We start from the raw sequence: 19,349 nt of genomic DNA on the forward strand, positions 1-19,349 counted from the left end.
TATCACGAATTACGTGCTTGTTGTTATTTAAACATTCATGTGTCATAGTCTTCATAGGCAGGTTGCACAACAATAAAAGGTCAGGCATTGTATGTGGAACAATGCTGTGGAAAATAAATATTACAGTCCATAACATCACTTGGTAGTTGTGTAATTGAAATTATGTTTATTGGAATATTCTGTCATCACACAGGTAAATCTGTATCGACCCACAATTTTCATATCTGTGCATCCCGACATAAATCTGCCGATTATTTCATTGTGTAATCTAAACACCTAATTTAAAGTGATTAAAAAAACATTTGCATTTGAACATTTCAAAGTTTATTGCTATTTTTTCCCCTTAAAATTTCGAACAGATTAAGTCCTTATAACCAAACCACATTTCAGCATATTATAGACCAGTCCATAGCTCAAATAAAGCACTGCATTTCAGGTGTTGCTATATGCATTACATTCCACTGTATGGGCCTATCCGACTAATGTAGCTCACCTGTGGTGGCTGACTGTTTTTTGTGGTGCACTAGGAATCTCAAGGTATCTGAGATTTGTATAAGATTTTGCACTCCATGGAAAACCAACACTATATTAAATACAGCCTTTTGAACAAAGCAATTTGGTCATTAATCAGTTATTGCTAGTGTTACCTGTATAGCAACTACCCTAGCACAAATAACATTTGCCATTCTGCTGTCACTGTGCTATCATGTGCTTTAAGTTGCATGGCTCTGGGATTTTTTTTCTTTTCAGGCGCATGACAGTTACTGCTGTAGTATGCCATGTCAGCTTTGCACAGTGGACAAAGCATGGTATCATTAGGTTTCTGTTTACAGTATTCCCATGGTTCGGGTGCAGTGGGTTTTTAAAATTCTCATACATACACCTGGAGTCCAAATGGTAAAGGCCTAGCACTATTGACACAAACAAAAGTTATGGCCATATTAGGGCTGTAAAATATTGACCACAAATTCAGTTCTCATTTTTTAAACATTGTTATACATGTGGATGCAGCTGTTTCTGCATATTTTACTTGAGCTCTATTTTACTTTAGAACGCATTTCAATTCAAATACTTAGGAGGTGTTTCTTTTATATGATTCATTTTTTTCATTTTCCAATGTGCCATTTGGGAACACCTTTCTCTAATAAAAAAGACAAAAGGCAGCCTCTTGTGATTTGGAAGCAGTAGTAATATTGTAATTGCTTCCTTAATTTCTTTCCTTTTTTGCGAGTCATTGTACTGCCCACAGGCCTATTTGTTCAGTTATGCGTGAGCTGAACACTTTGTACATAATTTCATATCGTGCCTTCTGTGTGTGGCATTGAATGGATCTCATTTTTTTCCTATGTTTGAATTTTCCAAATATGCACTCATAAGGCTGATCATGGATTTAATGAACAGACAGGATTGGATTATGCTTTCCTTCTTAGACTGTTTTACAGATGGAGGTGGAGAGTTGACACAGAGGTGGATAACGTTTTTTAAAGACACCCCCATACAAGCACTTGACAATAATAAGAACATGTCAGCATTCTTGGTTACAGTGTCTACTAGTGGTTTTTGAAGGCATTTCAATTGCTGTGTTGTTGACATATATACGGGACATGTAGCTGGGAATTATATAGGCCTTATCTTAGAAATAATATGGGTTGAATGGAGGAGAGAACTATAGGTGCCGGACACTCAACAGGTCACTTCACTTGTGCCTTTCCTTTGCTTAGGGCATCTATCCTTAGGCATCTGCTCCTAAAGGTTGTTTTGTGTTTTTGGAGAAAAAAAATCCGCCAGCTGAGCCTCTGTAGTGGTCAGAATAAAACACTGAAAAGCCCTTCCTTCCGCATCTGTCATATATCCTGCACAGAAATCATTAGAATATTTTGAGAGCAATGTAAATCACTAAATCCCCCAAAGTATGTAGTGTAACACTTACCCCCTTTGCGTTTACATCAGACTAAGGTCAGCTTGGTTTTTGCTTAAGCTGCCATACACAAAACAGGTCACATGCATATCATTTGACTACTCCATATTGTGCTACATTTGCTCTTTGTATAACACGGTAATGTCTCCAGTCTTTAGCCTGGGCTGTAATGGAGCTGCTTTGTGTGTTAGGTGTGTCTGACATTGGTTCATCCCTGGAGGTGGAAAGCCTGATGCAGGAAATATCATATTCTCCATAAGCCCTTGACCAATGAGCCTGGGGATTCACAGAAGACTGTCTCATACAAGTCTGTCAAAATGCAAAGTTTTTTTCCCCTTCATCTTGATTCCTGTTGATGAGTCAGAGACAGTTTGAACACTGTCATGGACTAATAACTTTTTGTTCATGTAGCGCACACCTAACACACCTGACACCAGGAAGACTAGGCAGTGTTTTGATTGGTTAGTGCTAGGTATTGTTGATTAGGTGATATTTAGGCATTGCATTGTGCTTGACTTTAGTTGGGTGTGTCTATGCTTGAACTTGCTGGTTCTGTTTCTGGTGTGGGTATGTTTTTCCACTAAGTGGTGGCGTGTGCGTTACAGTGTCTGTGTTACACATCTTGTTGGTGCTCTGCGTCATTCTGAAGTGCTGTAATCCTAGCTGAGAGAGAGTCAGACCCTGATCTGGGAAACTGGGTTTTGTCAAGGTCGTGAGATGCCCTTGCTCTCTCTCTACTCTATCTTCTCCTCTGCCTTCCCGCCAGTATAAGTCCAGCCAGTACACATAGCTGTCAGTCACCTCTTAAGCAAGGCGGGCAGCACCATCTCACACTGGTTACCTTCCCTTGATGTCAGCAGCTCCCTTGTCCCCATCTTCAGTCTAGTCCATGACTAGTAATTATGTAAAACAAATTCCCGCTAGCGAGAATATTATTGAAGGTATTAGAAGTGCTTTGGAGATGACAGAGAGATTGTTGTGATGTTCATTAAAACATTCTACCAAAAGGGAGGTTGGGCAACTCCTCCCTTCCCCTACTGTCCTTGTTGTCACTCTGTCTGATAGAGACATGATTCTTCTCTTAACCTTATCTGGTATGATGCATCTGATAGGATTGGATTGGGTAAAGTTGAAGTGTAGCCTAATTGACAAGGCTAGATTTAGGTCAGAGCCAACATGATAATGATTTTCTGGGTCACTGAGTAGCCTGTGTTTACATGCAGCTATCTGATTATTGCCCTTACCCTGGCAATAATTTGATTAAGCTGGTAACATGTTGCGTAAAAGGATTGTTCTGTAAATACTAAAAAGTTTTGAAATACCTCAATTGTCTACTCTTTTATTGTCTGTCATGAATTACAGTTTTATTTTCCCCATGGTTCTGCTTCCACACGTAACTTTCCGCCCTTGAAAAAATGCAGACTCAATGTTGAACTCATGAAACTTGATCTTAATCCCAGCATGAATACTAATAATACTGTATTACTGAGTTGACAGCTAGCCAAATACTGCATTTCACACTCTGTGTTTGATGATGGATTGTATTAGAAGTCAGACAACTTTATTTAGTTACCATAAGATGCAAGAGGATACGGTATGGCCACAGTATTGTAAGTGTAAAGTTTCTATATATTTCTATTGTGCCAAAAAAGATACACAGTACACAAAACAATGGGCTGTCACTGACTTAGTTGGCAGAATTAATGTGAGTTGGCATTATAACGACTAAACTGGCTATGAAGATCCAAAATATTGCATTTCTGCTGAGAAGTGATGGTATCATAAATGTCCACGTGATATTTTACACATGAGATCATGAAAATGCGTTATGGCGGGGCTGCACTGGGAATGCAACTCCCTCCAGCTGTAAGGGATTGGGTGTTGCTTGCGACCTTTCACTGCTGAGAGAGAGAGAGAGGTGGAGAGATATGAAGGAGCGAGGAAGAGAGGGTGGGGAAAGTCGAGGCTCTCTAGCTGTTGTTGTAGACTAAGTCAGAACATGGGTGTAGGCATGCTGTGTGACAGCTCCAGGCCAGCAGCGACTCTGGTGCTCGCACTACTTCTACGATGATATTTTCTTATTTTCCATGGCTGCCACAAGTTTGACATCACTATGAAGAATGGTACATTTTTATGTTGTTGTTGATGTGTGGATGTTTACATAGTTCCAGCTTTTGAATTTGTCTCAGAAACAAATCATTTCTGTTAGGCTTGGCTCCATGTTTTGTGAAACACTATGTCAATAACTGTTTTCCAAGCTGATCATTTGCTTCATTTTTTTAAAATTGAAAATGTGTGTGTGTGTGTGTTTGTCTGGCATAGAGTTTGTGTGGCACTGACTATTTAGAGGTCCTTCTGTGATTTGCTGAGTTCACTATATACTGTCCGTCTGCTTCAGTCTGTGTGCCTGAGTGCTCTGAACTGACCCACTTACGCATATGAGTGCAGTGCCTATGTGAGTTTGTGAGCAGGTGCATTTCAGTGTGTGTGTGTGTGTCTTCTCAGTGTAGGCTAGATATGTTTGTCATCGGAGGTCTTACTGTAAAGCCCAGTTATTTTTTTCTGTTTGTCTGTGTTCTTCTGTTGTGCTCTCCATGTCTGTTTTTTTTTGTCTGTCTGCGCTTCCATATTTGCCAAATGAGACCGACTGCTTTCTCTCTTATTTGATCTTTTAAGTTTTCAGCGATGTAAATTTTGCTAGTCCAGTAGCCCGTGGCTAATATGTTTCAGTTTCGGCCTTGTACAAAATTGTCCACACTAGCCAGAGTTTGAATGAGGTCTGAAGAAGATGGTAGGAAGGTCTCTTCCAAATCGTATCAACAGGCTTTTTCCCCAAGTCATCAAGTTCCTTCTCTGGTTTCATTTGTGTCTGACTGTCTGTTCTTTTGTGTTTTTCAGATGTGTTTGTGGACTGGAAGCAGAATGCCAACGAGGTGATTGTCAGACTGCGCTGTGGGGAGGGGGTGCAGAGGGTAGAGGACGTCAGCACAACTTTCACTGATACACACTGCCATGCACGCATACCAGGTAAGTCATAGTAAAATGCGTAACATAAACAGAAGTGCAAAACCCTGGAGCATAGGAAGCAATAACTGAGAAGAAACTAGGTTGAAAATATTAAAATATGACCACTAAACCGCACGCACACTTGTGCATTTGGGTTTGGGCTTTCAGTCCAATGATCTTTGATACTTGGCTGTCTGTCTCATGTTTGTGTATTAACTAAAAGTGTTTGAGTAAACAAATGTGCATCTTTGTCTGACTCACATGTTCTATCCTTCTTGGCATCTTTACCCTTCATGTTGAGCATATCCATCTACTTCAGCTCTGGTCCCTAACCTCCGTCTATGTGTCTGTATTTTTCAGATGGACGGCAGTGGGATTGTCGTTTGCAGGAAGAAATTGAAGCCTCCTGTAGCAGAGTCCAGTACAAGGAGAAGGGAGGCTTCCTGCTGCTCACCATGCAAAAGAAGATTCCCTTCCATATTTGGCCTTCACTCATGGTGAGTCCTGTACCACTGTCTGACTAACTAAAACCATCGCCACAGATTTGTTTGGGGGAGCAATAAGATCAGACGATGAATTTTCATTGTATGTACATTTTTAAATCTGTGGGGGCAATTTTCCAGCTGTGAAACGCCACCACAACTAAATAAATGTGAAGGAAATGCTGATCTACCCATTCCCTCTGGATGTCTATAAGATCCCTTGCTTCCTTCCTATCCTTGTATAGCATGTCATCAGTTAATCTTTTTGTGTGCGTTAGAATTCACCCTTAAACTGAGTCCTGTTGACATCAATAAGCCTCTGTATTTTGTATCTTTATCTTGCACTACTAAATACAATGAGGTTTTGCTGAATTTTAAATTTATTCAAATGAGTGGCTCTGTAAGTGGCATTCACACTGAACATAGACCCTCCACCCCAGTCTGCCTCTGGTTAAATGAACATTCTGTCTGCTCTGCTTTAGTCAAACAAGAAGGAGAAGGAGCCAGTAACCACGGAGACCAAGAACGGGAAGGAACAGTTCTCTTTGCCTGTGGCAAACGGCGAGATGAAGTCTGTTGGCTTAGAGTCAGTGGAGAAACCCAAACTATCCTCCTCACAACCTCAACCCCAACCTCCCTCCTCGCCCGCACACAGCGAGCCGAGACGCAGCGGCGGCAAAGCTGAGCGTGCCGCCAAACGCTCCCTGAAAAACAAACCAGCGGGTGACAAGACCGCCGGGGAATCTATCGGGGTGAAAGGAGGGCCTGGAGATGGGACGGCCACCACCAGCAAGCCTGTTACAGTCACCGGAGGCGACCAGCAGCCTCTGGAACCCAGTGCCAAGCGCACCACCGTACGGCCGTCCAAGACTACCAAGGAGGCTACGCCACTGGATGACAGGGACACACACTCTCCCAAGGCTACAGCAGCCAATGGGAAAGCTTCACACACACACCCGCCCGCTGGTCGGAGCTCGCAGACACAACACAGGGATGGAGACAACAGAGCAGAGAGACTAGACAATGGCCAGGAACATAAACCTGGAGTTGCCACTGCTGCTGCCAGCCATACCCAGAGCAGCAAAACTCAGGTGAGGTGGTCGTTGAAATAAACACTAATATGGCACAGAGGAATGCTGGTGGAATTCAGCACTTTCACCAAAAGAAGATCTACTGAGATTCACGGTCTTGCCTGTGGCAACATTTTGATTGGGCTGCTTTCTTTTTGATTTTCTTTTTTTGTATTCAAAAAAGGAATTAGCTGTTGCCTCTTTATTGTTTGAAGAATGTGTGACATCTATGGAGTCTGCATGAACACTGTTATGGTCTCTTTCAAGTGAATATTAGGCATGCTATAATTTGCCATCACACAGTATATTGTGATCTCAAGATATCACAATACAACAAGCCTCGTGGAAAATACAATTTCATATGATTAACTTTTAACGTAACAAAATAAAAATAATCATAATTTAATGCCATAGTTTTAAGATATTGCCCATTTGTTTGATTTAACATATTATTAATTTTAAGAAGAAACGAGTAACCATGTCCAGACTGCGATCATCATCATCTCATGTTTAAGTGTTATTTCTGATGTTATGAAAGTAATGCAATATTAACCCAGCCCTGTGTATCAAATCATATGATGAGTTGAAGATATCATTACGCACCTAATGACACATTTTTGATGCAAAACCAATTTTGTTCAGATTAATTTTTAAAGCTTGATTTAACACCTGAGATAATAGAAATTATAAATATTTTGAGTGAAGCAAAACTGTGTGTACTGTACACAGAAGAGCATTCCTCTCTGGCGGTTGCAGGTAAAATATTAAAAAATTTCTCTTGCCTTTTCCTGATTCAGGTGGAGGAGAAGCTAAACCAGTCCTCAGAGAGAGAGCACAAGTCCGGGACGACAGCAGACGGCAGCAGTAGCCAACCAGCAGCTCCCGTTAGTGTTAGTGACCGCCTCCAACCTGTCGGCTCCACCAGTGGAACTGACCCAGCTTCTCCAGAGAGGCTGGGAGAGTCCCACACAGATAGGACTGACTCTGAGCCGGAGAAAAAGCCAGCCGAGCACGAATCAGAGCTGGATACTCTGATCGAAGAGCAACCTGTATCAAGAGAGTCAGTTTCAGTACCAGCTACGGGTCCGGCTGCCAAGCGAGGCCAGTCACCTGGTCTAGCCCAGAGGCAGGGCAGCTGTGAGGGGGAAGAGAAGCGGGACCAGTCGAAAGAGGAACCTCCTCTGGAGATGAAGCAGGAGGAAGGTCAGTGGAGAAGGTTCTGGGGAGTGCAAAAGGCCCTGGGCTTGGTTTTCCATAATCACGTTTGTGTTCAAATTGTCATTGTCATGTTCTTATTGCTAAAATGCCTTTGAAATTGTTCTAGCTCTTTAGATGCAACAAAAATTTTCCAAGATTTGTTTGGCGGCTGGTTGTAATTTCTCATCCTGGGGTGTTGTTGGTGTAATTAATAATCATGGATAGGGTCAGTGTAATCACAATAATCAAAAGTTTTCTAAGTTTACAACTTACAACTCTTGTTTTCAGAGCAAGTTCATTAGTGTGCTATAAAATGTGCACGCAATTAAAGGTGAGTTTTGTTCCCTCAGCCCCGGAGCCCATGGTTAACCTGCAATTTGTGAAGAACGATTCGTACGAGAAGGGTACAGACCTGATGGTGGTTAACGTTTACATGAAGGGGGTCTGCAGGGACACGGCCAGGGTCATCTTCAGGGAACAGGACTTTACCCTTATCTTCCAGACCAGGTACTGAACTTGGATTTACTATGAATAAAAGGAGAAATGGACAATGACATGTCAGTGAATGATGGAGATCTGTTTCATCTGTTTGCCTTTTACAGTGATGCTAATTTTCTGCGCCTTCATGCGGACTGTGGACCGAACTCAGTCTTCAAGTGGCAAGTCAAACTCAGGTAACTGTTGCAAACAGTATTGGCCAGTTGTCTTCAGTCTTCAGACAAAGAACCATTAGTTCTTTTTGAAATATCATTACCTGAAAACTGTTCCTTTTTGAATGTTCAGTTAAAGACACTAGAGTTTGTGTACTTTCTGGTGATGTATAATTTGACATGCCAAATGATTTGTATTTAACCTGTTGGTTGTTCATAATATTTGGATTGGATTGATTTGTTCCTGGGAAATCTCACCGATGTCCTCAGTAATATCACCATTAGACAATTTGAAGCACTTGTTTGGGTCTGTCTGAGTGTAAGCCACTCTATTGTCCCCTGTGTGAGACTGATGCTGCCCTTGAGTTCTGATTACAGATAAGATTCCCTTCTCCAAAATCTAACCTCAGCCTTTAACAGGGAAATTGCAGCAGCGATCACAGATTGGTGTTGAGGGGTAACCTCACCTTACTCCCTTCGTCTTTTGATCTCACCTGTCTGCATTTCTCCCTTCTGGGCTGTAGGAACCTGATCCAACCTGAGCAGTGCAGCTACTCCTTCACCCCGTCCCGACTGGACATCACCCTGAAGAAGAGACATAGCCAGCGCTGGGGGGTCCTGGAGGCCCCCGCCACACAAGGTCTGCTGCCTGGCTTCTACTTGGCAACACTATGTGGATATAGGCTTTTGATGCTTGTATCATGTGTGGCGAAATATCTTGTAACATACTCCCACGTAGTCCCAGTCAGTCATCTGCACTTGCAAATGTGCTTGAATGCACACATGCACACAGATATGGAAACACATGATCTTTAAATATACACTCTCTTGTACACTACAGAAACCAACAAACCTTCAATATGTGACTCATTCCACACTGCAGATTGACAGTAGTTGTCATCTTGTTGATCAGTATTTGTTTAACTGTATACTTTACTTGATGCTTTTACTTTAACTTTATCATTACAACTCTAGCTACAGTTAGCATGCTAGAAAGCCTGTGGTCATCCCCTTTTATGTTGAAGAACAGGGTTGATACCAAATAAGACCATGTTTTCCTTCAAAAAATGCAGACAGGTGGCCCAGATGTCTGTGTGTGTGTGTGTGTGTGTGTGTGTGTGTGTGTGTGTGTGTGTGTGTGTGTGTGTGTGTGTGTGTGTGTGTGATGAGTCATACCCCTGGCGTGGATCTTGATTTGTGCACGTGTGCATGTGTCTAAGGCAAATGGATGTGTACATTTAGGGTAGCTGTCAAAGACAGGAATTTGAACTCTGTAACTAATCCAGTAACTAGATATGGGTGCCATCGACTGCCCTGCCAGCCTCATGTGCACTGCTCACTCTGCCTCCTAGGCTTGGTGCGCTTGAGAGCCCATGTACTGGTTCAAAGCAGGGGTAGAAAAAATTTCTTATTTAGACAGCAATGTGTGGGAAGTAAATATTTTGTTGTTTTAATTATACTCGTCACTTAATTTGCTTGCCCTCCTATATCGAATTACATAGGAATAATGATTTTAAATCTCCAAAGATTATCTTCCATTATACAACAGTTAGTTCCGGTTGCGCAATTTGATTGGACAAGAGGCATTCCATGAGTGCTGATATACAGTATAACAGCACTGGGACGCTGTACTGTATGTATCACTCCGCTTCACAGGTGTTCTAATGTAACCTTGATTAGGCTGCGTTCACACATAGCGTTTTTTTGTGTGGAGAAAGCTCTGCCTGGAACGCTTCTTGTGAGGAGAAATAAAAAGTGGATCACGACATCACGTCATCTGACGTTAGCCGAGTAGCTGGCTAGCTAACCAGCTGGTTAGCACTTCTAGCAGACAATACAGTGTTGTGCAACAAACAAATGCTTAACAGATATTTCCAATACGTGTCCACACAAAACTCTAACTTCATTCGCACCTAGTACCGACAGCGATATGGATACATTTGACCTTAATTATGAACGGTCGGCCGAGGAAGATTGGGAAGAAAGTAAGCTGAAATCGTCTGTGCTAACCTAAAAGTAGCTAGCTAGCCTGCAGTCGGGAAACAGTTTACCTGTTGCTTGGCAACACTTGTAGTGGAATCCTGAGGGAACTGTTTTTGTTGGCGGAGACAAATAACAGACAAAAATCATCTGTTAGCTTTGTTTATACAACTGTTGTATAAAAGCAATATCACACTCGAGGTCGTGCTGTTAGGGTTTTCTCATATCAAATGATTATCAGCACGGCTGTGATTATCTTTGGCACTCGGCCTGCGGCCTCGTGCCTACGACCGAATCACAGCCGTGCTGATATACAGTACAACAGCACTCCCTCTCGTGTGATATTGCTTAAATATGGTTCAAGGATAATAAGCTAAATTGGCCATGTAGAATTTTAGAACCTTTTGATATTCTGAATTTCAAAAGCCAACAAAATTACAAAATTAATCAATTTCAAAAATATTAAGCCCTGAAGAAAAGGCTTGAAACTGCTATATAGGCTACACCTACTAGATTTTTGTTGTTCATGTCCAGTGCCGTCCAGTCTCTTGTTATTGACCCTTAGCTTCTAACCACAAGCTCCATCCTCCTCTGTTTAAGGTGCAGTGGGTGGCGCCAAGGTCGCCGTGCCCTCCAGCCCTGCCTCCATGGAGAAAAGCCAGCCGGGCAGCAGCCAGCACAGCCTCCCTGCCAAGGAGGAGCCTCCTAGGGTGGGGGAGGAGAAACCCAAGGCCCCCAAGGCCTCATCCAGAGTGGAGGACGGAGGTCTGGACACTGTGGCTCCTCGCGGCGTCTCCGAGCATGTCCCCATCACCAAGCCAGAGCCCACTGTCACCACGGTGAGTCGTAGAATAAAAGAGGATCACATTGACTGAAGACATGGGGCAGAGGAAAAGGGCCACACAGCTGAAAAAAAGCACTAGTGTTGGTTGACCATATTCGCAGTTATTTGAATTGTGGACAGTGGAAGCTGGTGAGTGTTGGACGGGGTAATTGGAATTGAGCCTCTGCTATGGGGAAGGCATAAGTAAAGCTTTTGCATTGGTTGGTATGGCTCCTCGGTTTCGCAACATGCTCCCGTCACGGAGCCTAAGCCTGTTAATATCATGGTGCGAACAAAGGAGATAAGGGATGGGAATGGGACAGACAGTTGTAAAACCAAAGTACTTTATTCAAAGATGGACTAAGGAAAAAAAATCAGGTGGTTTTCTGCAGCCTAGTCCAGCAGCAACTGGTAGACAGAGATTGAGATAAAAATCCAGTTGATGTAACTCGTAGTACGATGCTACATTGTTGTGTTTGTCTGTCCTGTCTCAGCCTAAGCCCACCTGCATGGTGCAGCCAATGACCCATGCACCTCCTGCCAGCAATGAGCGCCATGAGGAAGAGGAGGAGAAGAAGGTGTGCCTGCCTGGATTCACAGGATTGGTCAACCTCGGCAACACCTGCTTCATGAACAGCGTCATCCAATCCCTGTCCAACACCAGAGAACTCAGGGACTACTTCCACGGTTAGTGGTGTTTTTGAATCGTTTGTTTGGGCCTGATCATTAATAAATAAGCTTTAAATTTGTACTAGTATGTTTTTAATGTCATTCTCTGATAAAAATAAGTGTAGTTACTTTTGGCCAGATGCATCATTTCTTGATTCTTAACTTGGGTTTTGTTCTTTGTTTTCCTTTTGACTTCTTCCCCATGACGTTAGTATACGTCTGCATCAGTCATGTCTTAAGCCTCTTCTCTTCTAGTTGTCCTCCCTCTTGTGCAAACCTGGCTCTTATTATGTTGTTAAAATGTTTGAAATACTTGGTGTCCCTGATTTACTGTGGAGTATGCACTTTTCCACTGGCTTCATGTGCATGACTCAGATGCAGTCTCTGCAACTCAAGTACTTCAAACATTTGAAATACATGCTGCTAAATGTAGGTCACCTCATACTTCTCCAAACATTTTTGTGGGCTTGTGGTACATGAAATAATTTCTATTCAGCTTAAGGTTCATATCAATAACTATTGTAGGAGTTTTTCCATGTATACCTTCCTCTCCACTTAGGCCTATACTCCCAGTGACCTGATGTCTGGTTTTATTAGCCTCATGCATGTCGTTTCTCTGCCCCTGCAGATCGAGCATTTGAGGCAGAGATCAACTGTAATAACCCTCTGGGTACAGGAGGCAGGTTAGCCATTGGCTTCGCTGTGCTGCTCAGGGCCCTTTGGAAAGGAACACACCATGCCTTCCAACCCTCAAAACTCAAGGTACACAAGCAGCAAACCATAGATTTTCCATATGTGAAACATTTGTCTTTAGCTGCTAAAAATTGTATTCTTTTAGCCACCCTCTGCCTTCCTATCTTACTCTTTTGATATCTCTGCATGAATAAAATTATTTACCCTTAGGCAAAAGTGCTTATGCCCAACACAACAGCCTGGATAATGTGACGATCTGTTTGATTTCCTTGTTTCTTCCTCCGCTTGCCTTCGTCTTTACTCATCATCCCTCCCTCTCTCTGTGTGTTTCCAACTCCTCAGGCGATTGTGGCCAGTAAAGCCAGTCAGTTTACAGGTTACGCCCAGCATGATGCCCAGGAGTTTATGGCTTTCTTGCTGGACGGGCTCCACGAGGACTTGAACCGCATCCAGAACAAACCATATACAGAGACGGTCGACTCAGACGGACGGCTGGACGAGGTATGAGTTTTTCTCACGTTGGAGATAACTAGAGGTATACCATGGTGGAAATCTCTGACAGGAATATTGGGGTAATCGTACCATAAAAATTTTAGATGGGCTCGTATAACTACTTTTTCTTGGATGTGTTTATTTCCTCCTGGGGAATCATAATGGAAAAAATAGTTATACGAGCCCATCTAAAATTTATGAGGGGTGAGGGGTGTGAAGGTAGTGTGGCAAAATATGATGGACAATTATGGATGGATGGCTGACATTCAGTTATCAGTACTGTGCAGACATCACCCTACATGGCAACAATTTTAAAAATATCAAATGATACAATACCCTTTTTTTTTATAGAATACAACCTTTTTATTTGATAATCAAGAATCCTTTCTGTTTGAACACTGTGGAGTAGCTGTCAAGCACACCAACCATAGCCACATTATTATTCAATATGTTGCTTTCATAAAATGTTGCTTTCATACAATTGATTGATTTAATACAATATTGTTAATGTAGTAGTAAGACGGGTTGTATCCCTGCCCCCCTTCCTCTTACAGTCCAGTTAAGCCTTGTCCTGATGGTGTGTTTTGTCTGTTGGTGCAGGTGGTGGCAGAGGAGGCATGGCAGAGGCACAAGATGAGAAACGACTCCTTCATAGTGGACCTCTTCCAGGGCCAGTTCAAGTCCAAGCTTGTCTGCCCCACGTGCTCCAAGGTAACGCACAGACACACACAGAACATTTCTAATTTCTTCTGTAGAGTTTAAAATAAATGCTATTCAGTGTCGCCATGTTTCAGTCATGGCTAAACACACTAATTTCATCTCCTTCTTCCCTCTTACTCCTTGTCCCATGACCTCCCCTCCTTCCTCACTTCCTGTTTCAGGTGTCCATCACCTTTGACCCCTTCCTCTACCTGCCTGTCCCTTTGCCCCAGAAACAGAAGGTGCTCACAGTCTTCTACTTTGCTAAAGAACCTCACAAAAAACCCATCAAGGTAAGATGAAATGGCAGGCTTCCAGTCTCCACTTAACTGTTGGCTCATATATTCACCTTTTTGTGAAGTGGATCTATCTTAGTTTGAGAAGATGTGAAGAACATCCCTTTAAGATAATTTATTCCATGTGACCGACATCTTGTTGATGTACGTACGTGTGTGTGTCTGTGTGTGTGTCTGTGTCTGTGTTTCAGTTTCTGGTCAGTGTGAGCAAGGAGAACTCCAGCACTGCTGAAGTCCTCGAATCCATCTCCCGGAGTGTGAGGATCAAACCAGAGAACCTCAGACTGGCAGAGGTAAGAGACATTAAATCTGCAGGGTTTCATACCGTTGTGACAGAACATAATTGTTTTCTAAAGAAGATTCACATGTTTTTCTTGGTCCGTTGAAGGACAGTCTCTCTAACCATTAGGCCATCCTGCTGTCCACTTGACTTTATCTTAATTTGTTTTCTTTTTTTTTCCCCAGGTGGTGAAGAGTCGTTTCAATCGTATCTTCCTGCCGTCCCATTCCCTGGACACAGTGTCCCCCTCTGACATGCTGTTCTGCTTTGAGGTGCTGTCCAAAGAGCTGGCCAAGGAGAGGGTGGTGCTGCTCCGAGTCCAGCAGGTAATAATAACTACAATTCAAATATTTTCATTGGGTAGCATCTTTGACTCAAGTTTGATCATCGTATTAGCAGAAGTTAATTTGCTTGTGTTAACTTTGTCCCCACATGGTTATGTAAGAAAACTTCCCTCTTTCAATGGTGATTCCTAATACTACAACTCTCATTACGAGCATTTCCTTACACACAAACACACAGTAAGCAATGGTGAAATGCTGGGCCAAAACGATTAATAAGTGATGCGTGAAATAATACCAATCAACAAATGAAAGATACTTGCCAAATGTTTTAAAGAAACAAACAGGAATTTACTTGACCATCTTAACTTTGGGAGTATTCACATTGGCTCTTGAAGAGCTTAACTTGTAGAGGGAAAATAAACTTGTGGGATTTTTCTTAAACCAGCTTAAAATACGCATGCATTTTACTAAAGTGTCTACACACATTACAAATGTAAAACTTTTCCCACCTCAAACTACTACTCAAACTGTTCACATACTGCCACTCAAGCTCGGACAATAAATTCAGGAATGGAAAAAAAAAATGTCTGGCATCCAAAAAAATCACTATGTAAGCAAAGCCAACAGTTTGTCAACAGTGGGTGGCATACTGCATCACAGATTGGGTGTTTCACCAGCAAATATAGTCTAATTTGCAGCAGAATTGTTCTGCTTCCAAGCTGTCAAAATGCTTTCCAAATGAGTTTGTCAGTATACTACTACTTTTAGAATCCCCCCCCCCCAATCATCCTGATCACATCCCTGCTCTTTGTTGTCCCTCCAGAGGCTCCAAGTCCCCAGTATCTCCATCACAAAGTGTGCTGCCTGCCTGAAGCCTCCTGTGTCAGAGGAAGACAAGCTGAAACGCTGCACTCGCTGCTACCGTGTGGGCTACTGCAACCAGTGAGTTCAGCTCGAAAACACTGTCTCAGCCTGACGCACGACGACTCATCACTGGTGGAAAATATGAATGCTATTAAAAATCAGGGAATAGAAATGGATTGGTGAAATTGACTCAGCTGTCTTTTGTTCTTAAATTCAGTCTTTTAACTCTTCTATGAAGCTGTTAACTTCTCCTTTCTCCTCTTCCCAGAGCATGTCAGAGGAGCCACTGGCCCAACCACAAGGGTCTGTGTCGACCCAACATGGAGAACGTGGGCCTGCCCTTCCTGGTCAGCGTGCCGGAGTCCCGACTCTCCTACCCCCGCCTCACCCAGCTACTAGAGGGTTACTCCAGGTACACAGCTAGTCTAACACACACTCCTGGGTATTCTTTATCATGTGAAAATATAAATTTACCCTCAAAGATAATTTTTAGGACAATGAGGTTAAGTATTTGCTGTCAATTCATCTATAGTGTAGATTTTTCATGAAACAGTGCATATGGGGCAAAAACACAAACTCTCATCCTTTGTGTGTCTATTCACCTCCATTTTAAAATATGACAGAAGCACAAAAACTGGTTCATTTTATCAGTGCTTGAGCTTTGGACTGTACATTGTAAATATTACAACAGACAGGTAACAGGTAGCTCTTATTTATGCCTATCTCTCACCCAACTGTTGCAAGGCCATTCTTTATTAGGGCACCAACTTAATACCAAATACTTTATGCTTGACAGATGAAAAAAAATTATAAATTGCATTTCAGATTAGCCACTGTATGTTTGAGAGAATTACATGAGAATGCAAACTGGATCATGCCAGTATTAGTTCACTGTATGTAGAAAATGTAGTGAATTGTCAGTGTTGTCTCACCAATATCTCTCTCTGCAGGTTTTCAGTCAATGTGTTCCAGCCTCCGTTCCAGTCAGGCAGGACATCCCCCGAAGCGTCCCAGTCCCGGGCAGACCTCCCCCCGATGCCGAAAGGCGCTCCTGAAGGTCTGGGGTCCGAGGAGGAGGCCGTGGGTGGTGGCAGTACTGTAGGAGCGGGTGATTCGGACCTGGAGAGCCCATCTCTGGTGCCTGAATCCCAGGCAGAGTCTGCCCAGGCCTCGGCCCTCCACTCTGGGGAGCCAGACTCTCTCTCCTCCTCCCAGACCTCACTCTCCACCACCCGGACTATGGATTCAGGCTTCTCCGAGCCTCCTTCCTCCACGTCTTGCTGCTCCCTGGACCCCCAGGCAGAAAAAGAGACGTCCTGTGAGAAGACAGTGCGGCCAGAAGGTAAGAGAAAAGATAAGGTATTATGCAATGCAACCCCATATCTACATCCACACCGGGCAGATGCTTAGACATTTCTGTGTTATTGTTATTTGTTTCCATCTCCCTATATCGCCTTCTCTTTCTCCTCTTTGTAGCTGCAGTAACAGGGTATCAGCAACCAAGTGAGTCAGCATCAGGTCATGCCAGCCAGTTCTACATCTCTCTGCTGGACTCTAGCAACAAGGAGCAGAGGCTGGATGAGAAAGGTAAGATCAGAATCCCCTTCTTATTGACATGTAGGTTCAACTTCTACATGTCCTATTTCCTCATTTTATGAATGTTGAAGAAAATGCACATCCATTTTAATTTTTTTTTCTCCCTCCTCCGCAGACGACGCATTCGTGGACCTCCCCGAAGACGTCACCCTGGAGCTGGTATGGAAGAACAACGAACGCCTGAAGGAGTACGTCCTGGTGCGCTCCAAGGAGCTGGAGTTTGAGGAGGACCCGGGCTCTCTGAGTGAGACAGCCAGAGCGGGACACTTCACCCTGGAACAGTGCCTGAACCTCTTCACCAAGCCGGAGGTGCTGGCACCAGAGGAGGCATGGTAGGGATATATACAGTGTACACAACCTCCCTCAGTTCATTGATTTACTCCCTCAAATCATAATGCAAACTAAATCACCATCTTGTTAGTATTTTCTTGAAGTCATTTTTAGTTGCGACAGCTAGTATAAGTCAGTCAGTCAGTCCCCAAAATTTACTGCCATGTGCCACCATGGGACACCGCTATAAAGAATCTATGAGCCGGTTTGCCGCATCACTTTCAGTTAAGCACAGTTGGTAAAGCATACACTAGGTTTGCCACGCCAGAGACCCGATTTCAAATCCCGGGTGAGTCAGTGTAGCAAGCGCCAAACTAATTCACCGTGTCTTACTGCAGCAGGTATCTCTGAATCTAATGGTCCATGTCTCTGCTCTGTCTGTGCTCAAGGTACTGTCCAAAGTGCCAGCAGCACCGCGAGGCATCCAAGCAGCTGCTGCTGTGGCGTCTGCCCAACGTGTTGATCATCCAGCTCAAACGCTTCTCCTTCAGGAGCTTCATCTGGAGGGATAAGATCAACGACATGGTCGACTTCCCCGTCAGGTAAACGCACACACTAGTTTGCACAAGCTCCGGGAAATTTTCCGCACCGCTTCTTTTCACTGTGTTCGCCTGTTTCCATAACATAACTTCTAATGTCATCTTGTCCTGTAGGAACCTGGACCTGAGTAAGTTCTGTATTGGCCAGAAAGACGAGATGCAGCACCCTCCTATCTATGATCTGTATGCAGTCATCAACCACTACGGGGGAATGATAGGAGGCCACTACACGGCCTACGCCCGCCTGCCCAGCGACAAGAACAGCCAGCGTAGCGATGTTGGTGAGTCTACAATCATTTGGCTTGACTCCTCTGTTTATCTAACTAATGTTAGCTCTGTGTGTGTGTTTTGTGACGGTGTATGAAAGTACTAACCATGTCCTTGTCTTGTTTTCCTCCACATTCTGTTCTCCTCTATCATTCCCCCCCTTCTTCTTTTTCATCTTTCCTCAAACATCCTTTCATCTTCTCTTAATACTACTCCTCTCTCATCCACCCTCCCTTTTTTCATTTCCTTTTCTACCATCCTGTCGCCACCCTCTTTTCCCTCCTTCCTCCACCCATCCTGTCCTGCAGGCTGGCGTCTGTTTGACGACAGCACAGTGACGATGGTGGAGGAGAGCCAGGTGGTGACGCGCTACGCCTATGTCCTGTTCTACCGCCGACGAAACTCCCCGGTGGAGAGGCCGCCACGCTTCCTGGGGCCTCTGGGTGCCGAGTCGCCCACTGCTGCAGGAGCAGCTGCCAGCCAGGTGAGGACACCACTACACTGTACTAGGGCCCATGTCCATAAAATGTCTTGACACCAGGGTCACACTTAATGCGTTGAATGCGTTGCTGTCCATGAAAGTTCAAATTAATTTCAAATGAGAGAATCTGTCCGCTGATATATTGCGTTGCGGTGAAGGTGTTGCATGTATTAATTCTATTTATGCGTTGACAGTGCATGTGTCAACCAATGACTTGTTTTGCCCCGTTTTCACTTCCTCTCCAGGAATTTTCTATTAGAATAAGAGTCTAATGTTAGACCAGTTTGCCCCTTAAACTACAGTGATTATCCGGTCATGTGACTTTAATTGTGATCCCAGGTCAGTACTCCTGTTCTCTTTATGCTTACAGGCTCAAGGTCAGTTTACATAAAACTTGTGTGAATTGTCCAGGGCTCATATACACCATTATGTCAGAATAAGAGTCTGACCAATTATGCAAAATTAATTGTCCTATTCCTAGAAAGTTTATGTATATGCATAAAGGATCTGGTCAAACACCTGTATAATCTTTGTTATGACTTGAGAGGTGAATTGGATCTTTTTCAGCAGCCTTCAATCTAAAGAGCCATGAATATTGGCCCAAGGTACTATATCACTCTTCTGTATTAAGAGAATTATGCTAACGAGAGGTTAACTTTAGTACCTTTAATCACCAGTATTTATCTATTTGAGTAAGAGTGCTGATTCAGTTTTGCGTCTTTTACAGTAGCTC

At 43.4% G+C, this 19,349-nt stretch overlaps 1 protein-coding gene across 4 annotated transcripts in view; it reads left to right on the forward strand.

The window, feature by feature from the left end:
- usp19 (ubiquitin specific peptidase 19) overlaps positions 1 to 19,349 on the forward strand; it is a 29,375-nt gene that overhangs the window by 2,946 nt on the left and 7,080 nt on the right. For 2 of the 4 annotated variants that reach the window (XM_071927536.2, XM_071927534.2), the window contains exons 3-25: positions 4,817 to 4,945; positions 5,285 to 5,421; positions 5,889 to 6,497; positions 7,274 to 7,679; positions 8,024 to 8,180; positions 8,276 to 8,347; positions 8,848 to 8,963; positions 10,904 to 11,142; positions 11,621 to 11,813; positions 12,424 to 12,557; positions 12,831 to 12,989; positions 13,581 to 13,691; positions 13,862 to 13,972; positions 14,167 to 14,268; positions 14,441 to 14,581; positions 15,363 to 15,481; positions 15,672 to 15,815; positions 16,354 to 16,745; positions 16,880 to 16,990; positions 17,115 to 17,331; positions 17,719 to 17,871; positions 17,983 to 18,149; positions 18,444 to 18,619. In XM_071927536.2, coding sequence (XP_071783637.1) covers positions 4,817 to 4,945; positions 5,285 to 5,421; positions 5,889 to 6,497; positions 7,274 to 7,679; positions 8,024 to 8,180; positions 8,276 to 8,347; positions 8,848 to 8,963; positions 10,904 to 11,142; positions 11,621 to 11,813; positions 12,424 to 12,557; positions 12,831 to 12,989; positions 13,581 to 13,691; positions 13,862 to 13,972; positions 14,167 to 14,268; positions 14,441 to 14,581; positions 15,363 to 15,481; positions 15,672 to 15,815; positions 16,354 to 16,745; positions 16,880 to 16,990; positions 17,115 to 17,331; positions 17,719 to 17,871; positions 17,983 to 18,149; positions 18,444 to 18,619 — 4,295 coding nt within the window. The remainder of the gene's footprint in view (positions 1 to 4,816; positions 4,946 to 5,284; positions 5,422 to 5,888; positions 6,498 to 7,273; positions 7,680 to 8,023; positions 8,181 to 8,275; positions 8,348 to 8,847; positions 8,964 to 10,903; positions 11,143 to 11,620; positions 11,814 to 12,423; positions 12,558 to 12,830; positions 12,990 to 13,580; positions 13,692 to 13,861; positions 13,973 to 14,166; positions 14,269 to 14,440; positions 14,582 to 15,362; positions 15,482 to 15,671; positions 15,816 to 16,353; positions 16,746 to 16,879; positions 16,991 to 17,114; positions 17,332 to 17,718; positions 17,872 to 17,982; positions 18,150 to 18,443; positions 18,620 to 19,349) is intronic. The other 2 variants (XM_071927537.2, XM_071927535.2) reach the window with 1 other exon arrangement.

Source organism: Centroberyx gerrardi, chromosome 14 (assembly GCF_048128805.1).
Source record: "Centroberyx gerrardi isolate f3 chromosome 14, fCenGer3.hap1.cur.20231027, whole genome shotgun sequence".
Lineage (NCBI taxonomy): Eukaryota > Metazoa > Chordata > Actinopteri > Beryciformes > Berycidae > Centroberyx > Centroberyx gerrardi.